At 36.1% G+C, this 20,938-nt stretch overlaps 1 protein-coding gene across 2 annotated transcripts; it reads left to right on the top strand.

Moving 5' to 3' along the window:
• The first annotated feature begins 1,595 nt into the window (after positions 1-1,595).
• On the top strand, positions 1,596-13,336 carry LOC114729173 (pentatricopeptide repeat-containing protein At2g15630, mitochondrial). Of its 2 annotated transcripts, none has more exons than XM_028916147.1 (6): positions 1,596-1,838; positions 1,922-2,028; positions 9,073-9,159; positions 9,470-9,566; positions 9,644-11,966; positions 13,089-13,336. In XM_028916147.1, the coding sequence occupies exon 5, from the start codon at positions 10,013-10,015 to the stop codon at positions 11,933-11,935; it is 1,923 nt and encodes a 640-aa protein (XP_028771980.1). In that variant the 5' UTR covers positions 1,596-1,838; positions 1,922-2,028; positions 9,073-9,159; positions 9,470-9,566; positions 9,644-10,012; the 3' UTR covers positions 11,936-11,966; positions 13,089-13,336. The 2 variants fall into 2 exon arrangements, with proteins under 2 accessions (XP_028771980.1, XP_028771979.1); XM_028916146.1 differs by having other exon boundaries at positions 9,644-11,974; positions 13,094-13,336.
• Positions 13,337-20,938: the final 7,602 nt, after the last annotated feature.

Raw genomic sequence — 20,938 nt, 5'->3', positions numbered from 1 at the left:
GTCTTTATACCAAATTGTGATAATTCTAGATTCATAGCTTAGGTCCATTTGGTGATTTCAGTTATTTGCATGCTTTTTTTGTCATTTTAAATTTCAACAGTTAATTTCTGGTCACTTTCCCATGTTCTTATCTTTTTCCCATAAATTTTCATTAAAAAAAAAAAAAAATCTGCGCAAACCATCCGTTTGGCTCAAAAGCAGAGAGGGGGGCGGGGAGAAGAAGAGGGTTCAAGTTTTAGGACCTGGCTTCCCCTTGCTGCTTCTCCGCTACCCGATGCGCATCGTGTCGCATGTAAAATGACAAATGGGACTTAACCAAAAAATTGTACAACGCCAGGGTCTTAAAGTCAATGAACCCAAAAAAATTCCGGAAAAAGGTGGACATCTATTCTTGATAAGGAACAAAAGAAATATTTCTAAATGAAAAAAATGAGGGGAAAAAAAGGACCCCGCCACAAATTTTAAGATCCAAGTAATAATTATTCGGATTGGGGCTCAACACTTTATATGTACTATTTTCATCTCTAAATATAGCGTTTCTATCAAAAATAAAAATATAAATATTTCCTGCTAAATTTCAAAATCATTTCATTTTTCAGTTTTTCTTAACATATTTCAAGAGAGGTGAAAAAACTATTGGTTGTTGAGAGAGGTTCACAGCAATTCGTTTTGCAAACAGATATTTTCGCATTTATTTAATGATTTCTTAGCTTTTTTTTAATAAATGATCTTTTCAAAATATGCCCATATTTAATGAGGGCTAAATGTAAGAAAGATTTCAGGGGAAAAAAATCCTTGATCTACTAATTACTCATTGAAATATATTAAGAAAAACTGAAAAGTGAATGCTTTCTTAGGAAAAAAAAATCTTGAATTTTGGTAAGAAATATTTGATATTTTTAATTTTGATAGAAATGGTATATTTAGAAAGAAAAATAGTGCATACAACTTCTAGTCCTTGTTATAAGACATCTTTTAGAGGGGAAAAAAAGAGTCTCTTTTTATAAGAAACTATGATAGTTTCAGCGAGCATTAAATTTTTTCCAATGTATGTCCATCTTTAATAAAAGAAGTGAGAGAGTATAAATTAATCGTATGCTGTTAGAATTTTGTATAACTAATAAAAGTGACATTGAAAAGGGAGAATGACAAAATTTTTTTTGAAAATTACTAAATTTCAAATCTTTGTTGACATTCTTTATTTAGCATTTACAAATTTTTAACTTTTTTTTGTCATTTTTCCTATTAAAAATAAATTAAATTTTAAGATAAATTTAATGTATTTAATTCTTTTTATTATTATGTGTAAATTAACTAATAGTCTTTTAGAATAAGAAGTAGCGTGAGTATAAAGTGTTGAGTCCCAATACTTGTATCTTAAAATTTGTGGCTGGGTCCTTTTTTTTCCTTTCATTTTTTTGACCAAAAATGTTTTTTTTCCCATTTAGAAGTATTTCTTTTGTTGCTTACCCAGAATCGATGTCCACCTTTTTCCTGATTTTTTGTTGCTTCATTGATTTTTATCCTCTGGCATGGCAGTGTGTGGTCATTTTACGCGCTAGACGGTGCGCTTCTAGTAGGGGAGAGGCAGCAAACCATTATGGCAGAGGAGGAATGCCAGACCCTAAATTTTAAGGATTTTCAAGAGATCCTCATTGCCGTTGTGCGCGCGCGCGCGCGCTGGAGTAATACTCCGTCATCGTCCTCCTTGCTGCTCCGTCGTTCATCTTTCTCAACCAAGCTTCTTCGTCCCCTATTTTGAGAGTCGGTGTTATGTTGGTGTGGGTGCAGAGTTCGGCCCTTCTCTTTCCTTGTCTGGGGCATCGATTGTGTGTGTTGTAAGCATGAAATTCCTCTTCCTTGCTGCTGGTTCAATTTTCTTGTTCTTTGAGCAATTTCCTCCTTACTTTGGTTTGTGTAGGTTGGGTTAAACATCTTCCCCTTCCTCTGTTTCAACTATGCGTGAGAGTAGAGAAGAAAATTGAACTCTAAACAAGCTAAAATCAAGGTTCAAGAAGCTTACTTTAGGTACGCAACTTCACTTTAATGACCTTAGTTGCTGTAGAGGAAGATGGGTTTAGGTTCTGCTTTTCTTGAATTTTAAAGTGATTCTTGGTAAGAATGGAATTGGGAAGTGTATGTATGTATATAGATTTTTGGAAATGCATTGTTGGTGTATTATGTATTGAGGTGTTGTCTTACGAGTTAGTCTTGAATGCAGACAAGGTGTTTGTTGAAATGTGTAGGAGAGGATTTTGATTGGAATAGGATAGTTAAGTATGCTTAATGTATTAAGGACTGAAATTTAAGAGTAATGGTTGTTCAATTCCTTTGTTAAAGTTAGAAAGGTATGAATACTGGAAGATATATAAAATATATTGATGATAATGCCTGGGGTTGAAATTTGGAAGATATTGTTTAACGCATGACTATATATATTAGAGTGAACTAGATTAGAACCAAGGATAAGCTTCATGTGCTATTAGAAGCTGAGGAAATTATGTCTTGCTTTCAAATTCTTGTAAATGGAGTTGTGGATGTGTGTATATTTAAAAGTATATTTTGAATGTTGGAAACTGACATGTTATGTATGATGGTTGTGAATGTGTTTGCATGTTAAAAGAAAAATTAAGAGAAGTTTCTTGTGAAGGAAATGGAGAAATTTTATTGATTAAGATATTATATATATCTATAATGTTACAATAGGAATGACAATGATGATATTTGTTTGCTAGGAGACTAATGTTGAACCATAGCTGAAGGTTATTTAATAGGATAAATTATAGTCATTGAGACTAGTAAGTGAATAGCGTCCCAAAAGAATTATTACAAGTGATATTTTTTACTTGCCATAACCACCAAATTTCTTAAGCATTGTTACATCAAGGCAATTTAGTTTAAATCTTATCAATATTCATTTTTTATTTTATTGATATTTTAATGGTTTGACACCTTTAAAAGATATACTCAATGTTTTCATGGGACATCGATTTTATTTATTGTTATTGATTTCTTTTTTCAATTGGTCTATAACATAATCCATGGCTATGCATAGAATTGATTCGAATTTCCTTATATATGTTTCATAAACTTTCATGTTAAGATAGTCTTATATTTTCAAATGTTTTTAGGTTGGCTTCTATTAGAGAAGGATTCTGTTGGTTGTTAGAATTTGAAAGAAGGCTTTGAGATATTGTTTTTGAACCTTCAGGCTGGGGTCTCCCATTATTTGGAAAGAAAAAAAAATTCTATATGAGCTACCACTATTAAAGGAAGATCTTTCTATTTGCTATTGATAAATTGACCCCATGCATGCTTGGAATTGTTTTTGAGAGGATTGATTTGAAGCCCTGCTTGCTAGCAGCAGTACTTTTAGCCCTTGGCGCACCATGGTTAAAATTAAACTCACTTGATATTTGTGGTATCATTCCTATGCTTGTTTTGTGGCTTCAACTTCACTTGTATTCATGGGCATTGTTCCCATGCTTTTATTGGTGTGACATGGTTAATATTGAGCTTGCTTGATATTTGTGGGCATTGTTCCCATGCTTGTATTCTTTGCTTTAGTCATGCTTGATCGGTTACTTACCCTTGTGAATTGTGTGTTGTTATATTAAAAATATAAGTAGTTAGTTACAATTAGTTAGTTGATTTCAAGTAGTTTAATGATTTCGTATAGAACTAGCCGTTGGGAGCTAACCTATATAAACGGGTTCCTAAATCAATTGTATGTGTGATGATTGTTTTCTAGTGAATATTGAATCTATTCTGAATTCTCAGTATCTCTCGACTCCCCTCTCTCTCGTCTCTCTCTGTTTCTCCTACTCTTTCTCTCTTTCCTCTTCTTTCTCAAATTTCATAACAATTGGTATTCAGAGCCTCTGATTCTCGGCCTACTCATTGCGACTCCATACCCATATGCTAGAAACTAGAACGATGGTAAGCAACAGAGCATTAGACGAACGCTTACAAGTGATCGAAGATCAACTGGGCTCCGTCTCGATGTTACAGGAAACGGTTAATGGAGTCACCGATCAGCTTTAGGTTCTGGCGCGAAGCATGGAGGACGTTCGACTGTTGGCGGCGACCCAGAATGACAATCGTGAGCAACCCAGAATCTTGAATCGAAAACAAGAAATGTGAAACCACGATGCTATGCAACCTCGACAGATGCAGTTCACTCGAATGGATTTCCCAAAATTCTCTCATCAAGATGTCATCGCCTAGGTCTTGCGCTATGAACAGTATTTCGAATTGGATAACACTCCCGAGGATGCGAAAGTAAAAATGGCGAGCCTACACCTCGATGAAGACGCATTTCGATGGCATATTGCGTGCGAACAGAGGTGGTGAGGAGCTTTGCCAGCTTGGGAAGATTACATCGTGGAGTTGAAGGATTGTTTCGGTCCCATGTATGAGTCTCTCTTCGTTTGCGACAGCTGGGCACTCTTGCAGAATTTAATGTGAAGTTCGATCTCTACTCTTCGAAATTTGATTTGGCCGAAGACCTGCTGGTTGACGCGTATCTGTCTTTGATACGGGAAGAAATATCTGGACTTGTTAGAATGTTTAGGCCCAGAACGATCAGAGAGGCCAAAAGCCTTGCCTGAATGCAGGAAATTACAAATGACCAAATTAGGGAGAAGAAAACTGGGGAAAGAGGAGCCAGATATGTAGCCCCTGGTTCATCAGTGTCCAACATCTCTCTTGCAAACCCAGCACCGTATAAGAATGCATTACTCAATGGCAACACCCAGAAAAAGGATAAGCTAGCTATTGCTGTGCAGAAGAACACTAACGGCACTTCCAAGAATTTTTACAAGAATTCCAAGATCCTCACGGCTGAAGAAGAAGCTGATCATAGGGCTAAGAACCTATGTTTCTACTGCCATGAGAAATTCTCAAGGGACCATAAATGTCCTCAACGACAGAAAATGCAGCTCCATTTCATTGAGCTGGAAGAACCAATGGAGACCAGTGGTTATGAAGAAAATGAACCAAAGGAAGATGATGATTCTATGCCACTCATATCCCTCCATGCAATTAAAGGGATTGATAGCATGGATGCTATGAGGATTCAAGGATTTGTGGGCAAAAGGAGTATTCAAGTTCTAATTGATAATGGAAGTACTCATGATTTCCTAGATTTTAACCTTGCTCAAAAATTAGGGTGGAAAGAAAGTGGTAATGATTTTTCCTTTGTTCAAGTTGTAGGAGGTAGAAGATTGAAGGTGCATGGGATTTGGCATGGTTTTAGATGGCGTATGCAGGGCATGGACTTTACATGTGATTTGAGAATCATAGAACTACAAACCAATGATATTGTTTTGGGTCTAAAGTGGCTTAAGACTATTAAGAGTGCTTTTTGGGAGTATGAGACCCTCACTATGCATTTCTGGCACAATGGGCAGCTATGCAAACTTCAAGCTACCCCTCCTAATTCAATGATGATAGTGCCACCTAAGAAGCTGGGTTACAAGAAGGATCAAGAGCAACATATGTTCTTGATTCACTTGCTGCAACCACAGGGACAGCAATTGCAACAGTGTCTTTCAATTCAAGATGTAGCAGAAGGGGTCCCACAGGAAGTATAAGAGGCTCTAAATGATTTTGCTGACCTATTTGAGAAGCCAAAAGGTCTCCCTCCATTGAGAAAGGGTCACAATCACCCCATTGTTTTACAGAAAGGAGCTGACCCTATAAGCTTAAAACCTTATAGATACCCTTCAGCCCAAAAGGATGTCATTGAAAAATTAGTTGGGGAACTGTTGCAGAATGGGGTTATACAAGACAGCTCCTCAACATTTCCAGCACCCATTGTTTTGGTTAAGAAAAAAGATGGCACATAGAGGATGTGCATTGACTATAGGGAGCTGAACAAGAAAACTATAAAAAATCAGTACCCAATTTCTCTCATTGAGGATTTACTTGATGAATTACAGGCTGCCAAGTGGTTCACTAAACTGGATTTTAAGAGCTGGGTACTGCCAAATCAGAATGGTACCTGAAGATGTGGAGAAAACTGCTTTTAAAACTCATGCAGGGCATTATGAGTGGCTAGTAATGCCATTCGGGTTGACTAATGCCCCTACAACTTTTCAGGGAGCTATGAACAATATTTTTAAACCATTTTTAAGAAAGTTTATTTTGGTTTTTTTTTTTTTTATGATAAGTAGATGTATAGTTCTTCCTTGACAGATCATGTGGAGCACCTGATTCAAGTCTTCAAAATCTTAAGGGAACACCACTATTTTGTGAAGAAATCTAAGTGCACCTTTTGCTGCCAAGAATATTGAGTACTTGGGACACATTATAAGCAATGGAAGAGTTTCTACAGACCCTAAAAAAAATTCAAGCAGTTGCTGATTGGCCTATTCCTCAGTCTATTAAGCAACTAAGGGCTTTCCTAGGCTTGGCTGGCTATTATAGGCAATTTATTAAGGGGTATGGAGGGTTGGCTAAGCCCCTAACTCAACTTCTCAAGAAAAATGGGTTTAAGTGGGATGAATCTGCCACTACAGCTTTCAATAAGCTGAAAAATGCCCTAGTTACAGCCCCTTTCTTGCTCTACCAGACTTTTCTAAGCAATTTATTGTTGAAACTGATGCATGTGGCTTGGGTATAGGTGCTGTTCTTATGCAGCAAGGCCAACCAATAGCTTTTTTCAGCAAAGCTTTGGCTCCCAAGCATTTAAGTCTTTTTATCTATGAGAAGGAATTGCTGGCAGTGGTGCAAGCAGTGGAACATTGGCACCAATATCTAGAAAGGACCAGATTTGTAATCAGAACAGACCAGTAAAGTCTCAAATATTTGCTTGGATAGAAGCTAAAGACCCCTTGTCAAATGTACTGGATAGCTAAATTGATGGGGTATGATTATGAGATTCAGTACAAGAAGGGAAATAATAACTCGGTAGCTAATGCATTGTCAAGAGTACCTAGTTAACAGCTATTACAAATGTCCCTTGACACTACTTCTCCAGAATGAATGAATCAGATTCAAGAAAGTTGGAAGGATGATGCTGATTTGGCTGCCATTATTTTTGAAATTGAGAGGAAGGGGTCTGCTCTTGGAAAATACACGTGGGATGGCTCTTACTTAAGGAGAAAAGACAAACTTCCAATAGGAAATGATGTTTCATTAAGGCAGAAATTATTGGAATGGCTTCATGCTAGTCCACAAGGTGGTCATTTAGGAATTCAAGCCACCTATCAAAGAGTTAAGGGACTGTTTTGGTGGAAACATCTGCATAGGGATGTGCAGGACTTTGTTAAGGGTTGTGATACTTGTGCTCGCTGTAAATATGAGACTATTGCATCTCCTAGTTTATTGCAGCCCCTACCTGTCCCTAGCAAGGTTTGGGAAAGTGTTTCAATAGATTTCATTGAGGGTCTACCTAAATCTGGAAATAAGGAAGTTATTTGGGTTATAGTGGACAGAATGACTAAATGTGCCCATTTTATTCCCCTCTCTCATCCCTATACAACATCTACCCTTGCTCAATGTTTCTTAGACCAAGTGTATAAGTTACATGGAGCCCCGGTTGAAATCATAAGTGATAGGGATCTAATTTTCATCAGCAACTTTTGGAAAGAATTCCTTAAGGTCTTAAAGGTGGAGCAAAAGTTTACATCAGCCTACCATCCTCAAAGTAATGGTCAAACAGAGGTCTTAAACAGATGCTTAGAGGCCTATTTACGTTGTATGTATTGGGAAAGCCCTAAGGAGTGGAGTTCTTGGGTATCTTTAGCAGAATGGTGGTACAACACTAATTTTCACACTTCTACTAAAATTACACCACATGAATTGTTGTATGGGCAGAAACCTCCAATTTACATTCCCTACATCCCTAGATCTGCTGTGGTCGAAGCTATTGACAGAAGTTTTGAAGCTAGAGAAAGAATGGTAGCTGTCCTAAAGCATCACCTACACAAGGCTGCTAATACTATGAAGCAAAGGGCAGACTTAAAGCATTCAGATAGGGAGTTTCAAGAAGGCCAATGGGTTTTTCTTAAATTGCAACCTTATAGGCAGATTTCAGCTGCAACTAGGAGCTCTCACAAACTAGCTCCTAGATTCTTTGGTCCCTACAGAATTTTGAAAAAGGTTGGTGCTGTGAACTACCCTCTGAATCCAGAATTCATCCTACATTCCATGTCTCAATGCTTAAACTTTGTCCAGATCCAAGTGTTAAGCAGAGACACCCACCTATTGACTGGCCAGCAGTCCCTACCACTTTGTATCCAGAAAAAATATTGAACAAAAGGGTTGGCAGAAAGAAAAGAAGGATTATTACGGAAGTTCTAGTTCAATGGAAGGGACTTCCTGATGAAGAGGCAACTTGGGTATCATTATTCAGTTTGCAGATCCAATTTCCATATTTCCAGATTATTGATCCTTGAGGGCAAGGATCTTTTGAAGGGGGGGCATTGTTATATTAAAAATATAAGAAGTAGTTAGTTACCGTTAGTTAGTTCAGTTAGTTGATTTTAGGTAGTTTAATGATTCCGTACGGAACTAGCTGTTGGGAGCTAACCTATATAAAGGGGTTCCCAAATCAATTGTATGTGTGATGATTGTTTTCCAGTGAATATTGAATCTATTCTGAATTCTTAGTATCTCTCGACTCCCTCTCTCCCGTCTCTCTCTGTTTCTCCTACTCTTTCTCTCTCTTTCCTCTTCTTTCTCAAATTTCATAACATGTGTCCACAGTTGTGGCTTTGACCACGTTTGTTATCCGTTCTGATGAAGTCTTATGAAAGAATGAGATTTTCGAGATTTACTGTTCTCAAACTGATACGGTTTAACAAACTACTTGGTTTTATTTGTTCGAGGATTCATATAACTTTTAATTGTTCTGCAGAGTTATGGTTTTGAAGCTAAACGTAATTATCTTGCAAATTATTATGTTTACAGATTAAATGTTCTCATGGAGTTATTTGAGTCATGAAGCATATATTTTTGTTATCTTATTTTATTAAATTTTGCAACAGCAATACTATTATTCCTCTATTTTTATCTCTTTAAATTTAAATTGGAATGTTATTCACTGGTGAACGTTTTTGGTCTCAGATAACATAGAGCATACTATGCACGTTCAGCTTGTTGATGAAGGGCTATTGAAGCTTAAACATTTGCTGTGACTACTCACGATGGAATGTAAAACTTTAATCTCTTATTTATATTTGCAACTCTCGCTTTAGGTGCTCCATGTAGATTAAAGATAGGACCCTTGCCTGAATTGTGACTTGCATAGCAGTTGGCACCGAGGGGAGCTCCTTTTTGTCTAAATATTGCCATAATGTTTTGTAGAAATTTGTGAAGTTCCTATTTACTGGAGAGACTCTGTCGAAAGAGAGCCTTCTAATTTTGTTAAAAATATATATATATATATATATATATGATGGCTTTATTCTCAATATAGTTTTTGTGCCCACAGTTGATATGTGAGAAATTTTATATATTCTAGGCTTGAGGAACACGGGTTTTCTCATATTTCATGCCGACTACGTAATTTTTGGGGCGTGAGACTTGGGCATTCTTCTTCATCCAGCTATGGAGAGCAGGTGAAGTACTTATCTTTCCCCGTCTTCTTCATTTGTGTTCTTCCTCCATCTTTTTGGTTCATGTTCTTCATTGGCAGGTCAAAAAAACTCGATATCAGATCACCATAAGACAGTAAAACACTGCATAATTAGTTGACTGGAAAAGATGGTGGTTCAACGTTCCTAAGATTTGTAATTGGCAGGCTTTTGTGGTGACGTTATTGGACATAAGCTTGAATCTTTGAATGTGTTGCTTAGAGTCTATTGTGAGACTGTGTCTTGGGGAAATTTGCATGAATTTGTGAGTAGGAAAACGTATGCAAGATTAGAAGCTGACCTAAAAAGAAAGGACGCTCAGGGGAACCAGACTCCTTCACCTCTGGCTGCTTTTTCTCCACCTCTGGCCACTTCTCACTGCAATTCATGCTACTGCATCAAGTGACATAATTTTTTATATTCCTTTCACTATGCAGCTTCTGAAATTCTTCAATCTCAAATCTCTCAAACGCCACAAGTTTAAGACCCTTTTGTGCACAAACCATCTTCTGCCCCATGCTTATTTTTCCACTACGCCTCGCTTAAAACCCCACTCTCAATCCCAGGCAACTGTTTTCAATAACCCATCAACTCCTTCACCAATCTCTGAATCTCTACTTCTAGATTCAATCAAATCTTCTCATTGGCATTTTATCAAGCAGGTTGCTCCCAGTTTGACTCCTTCTGTCATCTGTCCAATTCTAACCCGCCTTTACCAGAATCCTCAGCTTGTTCTTCAACTTTTAACCCAACTTCAATCTCACTCCTTGGATTTCAAAACTCATTGCCTTGCAATTGCTATCATTTCCCGCCTTTCATCCCCAAAACCTGCTATAGAATGCTTGAGGAAATTAATTACCCGTGGTATTGCCACCAACAGGATGATTTTTGATGAGTTGGCTCTTCTCCATAGCAAATTCAATATGAAGAGTAGTATTGTATTTGATTATCTCGTGATGGCATATTGTGAGTTGAAGAAAGCTAATGAGGTATTGGCGTGTTTCTACATGATGAAAGAAAAGGGGGTCTTGCCCAAAACTGAGACCTGTAATATGATGTTAAGTCTGTTGTTGAAGCTAAATAGAGCAGACATGGCATGGGTTTTGTATGCAGAAATGTTTAGATTGAAGGTCAAATCCAGTGTGCGTACTTATAATATAATGATTAATGTTTTGTGTAAAGAAGGGAAGTTGACAAAGGCAAAAGAATTTATTGGTTATATGGAGACTTTAAGGGTCAAGCCTAATACTGTTACTTATAATACAGTTATACATGCATATTGCATGAGAGGGAAGGTTGATGTGGCTCGAGGCATCTTCAAAGATATGAAAGATAAAGGCATTGAGCCTGATGGATATACATATAATGCTTTTATTGCTGCGATGTGTAAAGCAGGAAGGCTTGAGGAGGCATCTGAGTTACTCAAGAGCATGTTGGTCCCCGATGCTGTAGCATATAATGCATTGATTGATGGATACTGCAATAAAGGAGATCTAGATAAAGCTATTGCCTACAGGGATGAGATGGTTAGTAGAGGTATAAATGCATCTTTGGTGACCTATAATTTATTAATTCATGCACTATTTATGGAAGGAAGAATGGATGAAGCTAATGATGTGATAAAAGAAATGAGAGAAAAAGGCATCCATCCAGATGCTGTTACGTATAACATATTGATTAATGGGTACTGCAGATGTGGGAATGTGGAGAAAGCTTTCAACTGTTATGATGAAATGATAAAAGCAGGGATTCAACCAACCCAGGTAACATATACATCACTCATTTTTGTTTTGGGTAAAAAGAACAGAATGACAGAGGCAGACAACTTGTTTAAGACAATGCAACAAAGAGGTCTATGGCCAGATTTAATTATGTTCAATGCATTAATTGATGGTCACTGTGCAAATGGTAATATAGAACGTGCATATTCCGTGGTGGAAGAGATGGATAAGATGAAGGTTCTTCCTGATGAAGTTACTTATAATACCTTGATGCAAGGATACTGTAGGCAGGGGAAGGTGGAAGAAGCTCGCCAACTTCTTGACGAGATGAAAAGAAGGGGAATAAAGCCTGATCATATCAGTTATAATACACTTATTAGTGGTTACAGCAAAAGAGGTGATATGAAGGATGCTTTTAAAGTTCGTGATGAAATGTTGAGTAAAGGATTTAATCCCACCCTCCTCACTTATAATGCTCTTATTCAAGGCTTATGCAAAAACCAAGAAGGAGTGCATGCCGAAGAACTCCTCAAGGAAATGGTGCGTAATGGCATCACTCCTGGTGACAGCACCTATATCTCTATAATGGAGGCCATGGGGAAATCTGAGGACTCGGGGAATGGCGATAGCTGAATTTATGCGTTGACCTGAAATTGCATTAAGAAGATTTATTTCCAAGGAAAAAAAAACCGGACCGGACCGGCCGGTTCAACCGGAAAACCGGTGAACCGGTCACCAGTCCGGTCTGGTTCACCTAAAAAACCGGACCACAGTTGAACCGGTAGAAAACCGGTTCAACCAGTCAAAACCGGTGCTGAACCGGTAACCACCGGTTACCCGGTTCACTTTTTTTTTACTGAACCCGTCGTTTTGTTAAAAAAAAAAACTCTCAATGAAAATCTCCTTCGGCCCTCACTCTCATCTAGCTAACCAACTTCGCCTTCGATCTTCTTATCTTCCTAAATCTGAAAATCTCCTCCCCCAAATCGCAGAATCGCCTTGCTCCTTCTCCCAGATTCCAACCTTTCCCTCCACCGGAATCCATACCTTCACTGACGGCGGACCTCCTAGTTGGGCCATTCACCGACAGATCTCCTGCTTCGCCTTTGCCGTTCACTAGCATCGTGCTTCCCTGTCGCAGCTTAGATTGCAAGTCGCAGCTCAGATCGCAAGTCGCAACTCAGATCGCAAGTCGCAGCTCACTGGCGTTATGCTTCAAGGATGTTCTGCTTCGCCTTCGTTCACGGAAGCTTCACCTTTGGTCTGTGCGTTGAGGTATATTATGATAAAATTATAAAAGATAAAAACTAGTGAATATTCAGCTTGTGGGTGAACATCTGCTGTCTTGTTTCCATGGTAAAACTCGTGCAATTGCTGAATTGCATATTTGGTGATTAACTACAATTTCCATTTACTTCAAAGTGTTGGTAAAGTGTTGTATTAAGTTTGAATTGAATTGTACCAAAAAAAAGTCTGAATTGAATTAATTCAAAAAAATTTTAAATTTGATATTATGATAAAATTATAAAAGATAAAAAATTAATTTTTAAGATATGTATTTTATTAATGTTCATTTGGTATAATTAAACATTTAAACTACTTTGTTAGCTTCTTATATTTTTCTCAGTGATTATTATTTGTGGATTTTGTTCTATCTTAATGTTGTCAATTAAATTTTATTATTTTAATATGACCGGTCCAACCCCGGTCCGACCTCGGTTCGACCAATGACCCTTAACCCACTGTCTGGACCGGTTTAGTTCCCGGTCCGGTTTTTTGTTCCTTGTTTATTTCTGTCGCTTTTGTGGAAGTTTCTATCTTGGACTCACGCCTCTTGGCATTCTTGTATTTGCAGCCTGCATCACCATGCAAATCATGTTGTAGATCAATAACTTGATATGACTCTCTGCTCCTTTTCGGGGCTGTGATTAGGATTTACCTATTGATTCTGAATTTTATTTTAGGTCAGTTTTGAAACACACACTTTACAAAAGGTTTCAGATGATCTCAAATCTGATTTCTTCATTGGCTTTCTATTTTCTGTGCATGATGTGCTGTTATATGATTAAGCCCCTGATTAGGATAGCGTTCAAACATAATTATAAGTTTTATATAAATCGAGACAAAACTTATTCCAAATGGACTCTAAAAGTCTAATAAAGTTGCAAACTCAAGGTTTAAGATGTGTTTGAATTAGTAGTAGTAAAAGTGAATTTTATTTTATCAAACTTTTATAAACATGAGTTAGGGTAAAAGTTATTTTATCAAATTTTTGTAAATATAAGTTAGGGTAAAAGTTAGATTAACAAACTGAAACTTGTTTGAATCGAGTATAAAAATAAATTTATATGTAAAATAACTGAAAAGAATATATATTTTGTTAAATCATTTTGTATATAATGTGATGATGTTAAGAGAAATATTAAAATTAAAATTATAAAAATAGTTGATATATTATTGAGAAAATTGGAAAATACTAAATAGATCTTGGTTTATTTTGTCTTTAATATTTATTTATTTTGTCCCCAAGTAATTTGTGTAATAATTATACATATTAAGGAGTTTTCATTAATGAACAATATTAATGTACATGATTAATGAGAATATTTTAGATAAGACAATATCAATTTATTACAGATAACTAAATAAATTTTCTTAATATTCTCAAATTAGTTATCTAGATATTATATTAAGAATATGTAGTATTCTTCCGGTCTTAAATGTAATATCCATTATATAATGTAATTTACACTATAAAATAGATCTTATATTTAGGACTGGAAGAGTATCAAATTATTGGGTTTGTTAGGAGTAATTTTGTTTTTTTTTTTTCATTGCCATCTTTTCTCTCTCCATGTTATGATGGCTAAAGCTCCTCAAATTGACTTCTGCGTTGACATAGTTTTTTACCCGTAAGCTTATCTGAAAATTGCCCATAAGCTCATATGAGAAAACACTGACCTAGACATTTGTTCAAATCTCCACCTGCTGCACGTTTTCTATTGAAAATATGAATCCAAACATGTGCTAAATTGTGCTGCCATTATGTGCTTTCCGTTGACAAATCCTCATTCAATGATCATTGCTATGTTGTGCTTATTATTGTAACACAATCTAAACCATTTAAAATTCAATATAGATGGTTGAGATTTAAAATTTTTAGTATACAAATTTTTTAATGATCAATTTATTTTTTAAATTAATGTTATTTATAAAATTATTTTTATTTAAATTATGTATGTATTAAATACACAATTATTTAAAATATATAAAAAATTAATTTAAATTGGGACCATGCAAAACTAAGTTGGATAGTCTAAATTATTAAAAAGAGTGCCAGCAAAATTATCCTGCCCCACAAAACTGTGACTTGACTATTTTCTTTCAGTTATGAGCTATCATGCATTGTTATTATTATTAAAATATGTTTTATATTTAGGACCAGAAAAGTACAATATTTAGAATATTCAAAGGATGCTCAAAAAAGATACTCATAAAGACTTCACTTTTAGAATTCCATTCTTCACAATTCAGAAAGACGCTTGCGCTATCAATCCAGTTTTCATAACCCCTCCACGCTAGGCACATGATGCATAATTAATATTCTCATATGAATCCCATATTTCCATTGAATTGGCATAATTCCAAGTTCATCAGTTAACACAATATTAAAAATGCTCAAACCTAGAAGACATGTCATTAAGTTTGCTAATTCCAATAATCAACAACAACCTTCATCTTCTTTGGAATGAATTATCCACTTCAAACTGCTTCCAACCATTTCAGGTTTGTCTTCAGGGAATAACATTTTGCAGAAACTTGGATACAGCTTATCCATGGAAGATAATATGAAGTGCAAGTCCAGAGAGGATTCGATGGTTACAGATAGAACGAAAGAAACTTTCATATTTTCCTATATTTCCGTTTATTAAAAAAAATTTATTTAGTTATTTTTAAGTTTTACAATGGCTTTATGTATCTCTGCATTTTTATGGGAGTTCTCTCGTGTCGCATCTGAAACTTATTTTTCAAAGTGAAAAATTAAATACAACTTGGAGTTGCAACCAAAATTTTAAGGGACAAATCTGTTGGTCTCTTGAATTATTTTTAAAGTATGAAATTGCAAGTTTCACACCTCACGAAGGATAATGAGTGTTAGTTAGAAATCAAAGAATTTATTGAAATAGAAACGAATGGAAAAGAATTGAAAAAAAGAGAATGAAAAATTTTCGGCCAAATGAGTGTTTGGTTGACATTAGAATTAAAAATGGTTTCAATAGAAAATTTATGCTTGGTTTGATGAAAATAGGTCGGAAAATTACACTATTTGACCACATTATCCTTAATGAAAGAATATGACATTATTAAATAAAGAAATAGTTTTTTTAAATAAGAACAAAATGTTATAAATGAAAAATACTTTTTAACGTTACAGAATAATAATATTATTAAAACTTTAACAAATAAATAAATATTAATACGCAATATAAATGTAACAATCACTATAGATATAAATTAATAAAAATAAATAAATAAATAATGAAATAATAGAGCATAAATAAAATATATTGAAGATAACAAAATATTGAAGTTGAACTTGAGAAAAATATAAATATTATACTAAGATTATACATCCTAATTTTGTTTAGGAATTGGTATGCATATGTATAAATTTGAAGGACGTCGGGCTATTTTTTGAAAATAGTATATGTAATGTTAATTAACAAATTATGTTAGGATTATAGTTTTGATGATAACAAAGTCAGATAATTTGGGTTAAGTATTTTGATCGATCAACTGATCGATCAATCGTTTATCGCTAAGGTTACAGATAATTGTTCAAGTGTAAATCAGGTTTATAGTAGGTATTTTGATCGAAGAACTATTCGATAAGTAGTTAATCGATAAAATGATCGATTATCGCTAACGTGGAAATCACGCAAGATTATGGTTAATTATCGATCAACTGATCGATAATATCAGATAAACAATCGAGTTACTGATAAAGAGAACCAAATCTGAAGTGTATTTATCGATCACATGATCGATAAATCAGTTATCAATAACGACTTCGATAAAAGGTAACACAATCTACTTGTTCTGCACATTAATTCTGTTACCAATTTATCGATCATATTCTCGATCATTTGTTTATCGATCACATGTTCGAACATTATGCTCTAACTCTCTGAATGCAGGTAATCATCTTTACTGATGGATCGATAACCTTATTGATCATAAAATTATCGATCACATGATCGATAATCAATGTCTTTATCTACTCTTATTTAGTTTTCCTGCAACCAAATTATCGATAACATTATCGATAATTTAACTTGTTTGCATAAATATCTTTTCACATAACATGATCGATAAAGAGTCTAAGGATTGCTATATTCGCATTAACTTATGTTGAACTATTTTCGATCACCTAATCGATCATTGGCTTTTCGATAATATGATCGATCATTCAATTCCCTGAAACTCATGTTTTCACAAAACGTGATCGATAATCAGTTTCTTTACCTTACAGGATTAAATTTCTTTTCTCACTTTATTCGATCACTTGTTCGAATATTCATTGATCGATCACCTGTTCGATCACTTCAGATAGTCTGTGTCTTTCACTGAATATATTCATACTCATGGTTTATCGATAACATTATCCATCATACATTTATCGATAAGTTGTTCGATCATCAATGACTGAAGTTTCATTTCAATAACATTTGAATTATCGATAATCTGTTCGATCAAACAAGTGTTCGATCACTTGTTCGATCATGGAACGATTTCCGTTTACTATGATAATTCTTAAAGTCAATGATCCAACACTTGATCGATAATATTGTTGAACTAATTCGAAAAGTCTTCATTCTGTTTATCGATAACATGATCTATCAACAAGTAATCGATCATCTCTTCGATCAAACATATCCAGAATGTCTTTCTGCTCTTCTTACAGATAAATCATTTCGTCCCAAATCTTTGAATGATAAATTTGTTTTCTCTTCTTAGTTCATGACTAAAGTATTCACCGCAAGACTCTTATTTGTTTAAAGCTTAAAATATGCAGATTAATGAAAAAGAATACAACGGCTCTTCAACGGGATTACGTAGACTGCAACCTACAGTGTCAGAAGCTCAGACGCATTAATGGCGGAACCGTTGAAACCAGCGAAACACGCAAACGGAGTCACAACGGCTAGAAGCTCTTCCGTCTAACGGCTACTTAACGATATCAACTATAAAAGGCGCGAAGAAGCATTAATGAAGAGATTGAATACCGGAACTACCACCTGTGATTATTAAGTCTAGCATTCAATACTCTGTTTTCCGCGTTACTACTGAGCATCAGTGTTCATCATTAAATTCACTCTGTAAGAGAGCCAATTACTACTCTTATTAAATACTTGAGTGATACTCAAGAGTGTGGACTCTTGAGAGGGCTTGTATCCTTACGGGAGTAAGGGGGAGTGATTGAGCGATTCAATTACTGTACCGAGGCACCAAGAGCCCTGTCGATCTTGGAAGATAGTGAAATACTCAGAGGTGTTCTGGGGACTGGAAGTAGGTCAAGTGGTTAAGACCGAACCAGTATAAATCTTGTGTCTTCCCTCTGCGGTGAAATTTCTCCTGACTCTAACTCTCTGTTTTTATTCAATACTGTCACGCATTTAATTTAAAATTTTTGTAACTCACCCAATTCACCCCCCTCTTGGGTGAGATTGTTTCTAACATTTGGTATCAGAGCAGGTCTCTTCACTAAGGATTTAACAGTCCGAAGAGAGATCTAATGGCAGGATTTGGAGATAGCGTGCTACCCGAAGGATGTTCAACATCTAAACCGCCAGGCTTCAGTGGAGAAAATTATACCTTCTGGAAAATGAGGATGAAAATCTTCATCAAGGCCACAGAGTATGGTTTGTGGGACGTAATAGAACACGGCAACTATGTCCCAATGAACACAATAGATGGCCAGCAAGTACGCAAGAGTCCCAGGGAGTTCGATGAGGAAGATAAGAAGCCGGTGACCCTAAATGACAAAGCTATCAACATACTCACGTGTGCACTTAGTCAGAGGGAATACTTCAGAGTCTCAAGTCTGGAAACCGCGAAGGAAATGTGGGAGGCTCTGGAGATAGCTCATGAAGGAACCACCGGTGTAAAACAGAGCAGAATCAACACTCTCACCACCGAATTCGAATTATTCAGAATGAAGGAAGGAGAGAGTATCCGAGACATGGAAGTCAGATTCTCACATCTCATAAACCACCTCACTGCACTTGGGAAGAAATATAGTCAAGAAGATCAAGTGAGGAAAATACTGAGCGGTCTCACAAAAGAATGGGAACCGAAAGTAACAGCTATTGAAGAAACCAAAGGAGAATCCATTGGTTCTGTTGCAGCGCTGTTCGGGAGCCTCGCTGAATATGAGAGCAAGCAAAAATACAAAAAGGAGATGAATGAGAAGAACCGGAAAAGCATCGCTCTTAAAACTCAAGAGAGCGAAGATGATAATGAAGATGATCTTGAGGATGATGAAATGGGGCTTATAGTCAGAAGGTTCAAGAAATTCTACAAAAACAGAACCGGAAAGAAGTTCCAGCCGAAACGCAGAATTTCTTCATATCCGAACGAACCAAAGGATCCAATCATTTGCTTCGAATGTAAGAAGCCAGGACATATCAAGGCGGAATGTCCCCAACTCTCCAGAACGAAGGACAAAGAAAAGAAGAAAGAAAGATTCAGAAAGAAGAAAGCCTTCGTCACATCAATCTGGGGAGACAGTTCTTCGGATGAAGAAGAAGGAAGTGATGATGAAGAAACCGCTAACATCTGTCTAGTGGCCCAAGAAAACGAGGAATCAGAAACAGACGAGGTAATAATTTCTGAACCATCTTATGATGAATTACAGTCCGAATACAATGCTTTACATTTAGAATTAGTAAGAATTGCAAAGGAGTTAGTAAGCTCTAAGAAAAGGATAAAGTTTTTAGAAGATCAACAATCAAAAGTTGAAGTCAATATAGACTCGACTTCGACTTGCAAAAGTTGTGAAAAGAACGAAAGAAAGATTAAAGATCTTACCAGAACCTTAGAAAAATTCACTAAAGGTAGCGAAATGCTTAAGGTGATCCTAGGAGCTCAACGGTGTTCTATGGACAAAACTGGTATAGGATACGATCCAACCCAAGATAAATCGAAAGGAAAGAAAAAGAGTAGTGGTAGATCATATCTTACATATTTTAGAAATTCTGTGCACTCTTCAAATCCATTTGCACTTTGCTCTCACTGCAACCGTAAAGGCCATTCAACTTCTTCTTGTTACTATAAGAAGAAAGGAGATTACGGAACATTAAAATGGGTGCCCAAAGGTACTTATGTACCAAAAATAACTCATACTAACCAAAAAGGACCCAAGAAGGTATGGGTACCTAAAACATGATTGTAATTTTGCAGGTATGTCTCAAGGCATCCAGAACAAATAAATGGTATATAGACAGCGGATGCTCCAGACACATGACGGGTGACACTGAGAAGTTTACATCACTCAAACCAAAAGACGGAGGAAAAGTAAGCTTCGGAGGAAACCAATCGGGAAAAATTGCTGGAATTGGAGAAATCGGAAGTAGCATAGGCATGAAGGTCGAAGACGTGTACTACGTGGAAGGTCTATGTCATAATCTCCTCAGTGTCAGTCAGAGTGCGGACAAAAACAACTGGGTGATCTTTGATTCTGAAGAATGCTTAATCATAAGCAAAGATGACCTACCCTTGAAGAAAGAAGAATTGAATACAAAGCTGAGAGCTCCGAGGGACGGTAACTGTTATACACTTCAAATTGATTCTAAAACATCTGAAAACTGTTTTATTAGTAAAAAGGAGGAAAGTTGGATTTGGCACAAACGACTTGCACATGTCAACATGAATCAACTTTCAAAATTAATAAAAAGGGATCTAGTTGTTGGTTTACCAAAAATCCAGTATGAACGTAATGATATCTGTGATGCATGTCAAAAAGGAAACAAACAAAGTCTTCGTTTAAATCAAAGAAGACAGTTTCAACTGAAAGACCACTCCAAATGATTCACATGGACTTGGTCGGTCCATCAAGAGTAAAAAGCTTTGGAGGAAATCTTTATACTCTTGTAATAGTTGATGACTATTCGAGGTTTACCTGGACTTTGTTTCTTTCCTCTAAAGATGAAACATTTAATGCTTTCATTGTTTTTGCCAAAAAGGTTCAAAATGAGAAAGGTATATCTATTGTGTCAATCAGGTCTGATCACGGAGGAGAATTTGAAAACAACGAATTTGCAGACTATTGTGAGGAACATGGAATTGACCACAACTTTTCTGCACCAAGGACTCCTCAACAGAACGGAGTAGTTGAACGAAAGAATAGAGTACTCACGGAGATGGCTAGAGCAATGCTAAATGAGAAAGGGGTCTCACAAGTATTCTGGGCAGAAGCAATGAGCACAGCTTGCTATATATCTAATAGAGCCTACATCAGAACACTGCTCGGAAAGACGCCATATGAATTGTACAAGGGGAGAAAACCCAATCTGACACATCTAAGGATCTTTGGGAGCAGATGCTATATCCACAACAACAACAAAGAAAACTTGG

This window comes from Neltuma alba, unplaced genomic scaffold (assembly GCF_004799145.2).
Source record: "Neltuma alba isolate B1F8T4 unplaced genomic scaffold, ASM479914v2 tig00012609_pilon, whole genome shotgun sequence".
NCBI classification, from domain to species: domain Eukaryota; kingdom Viridiplantae; phylum Streptophyta; class Magnoliopsida; order Fabales; family Fabaceae; genus Neltuma; species Neltuma alba.
Note: the sequence above shows the minus strand (reverse complement) of the source record. Positions and strands in the feature narration are given on the sequence as shown.

Coding starts and splice junctions, on each gene's coding strand:
- LOC114729173 (XM_028916147.1), top strand. CDS start 10,013: ATGCAGCTTCTGAAATTCTTCAATCTCAAATCTCTCAAACGCCACAAG.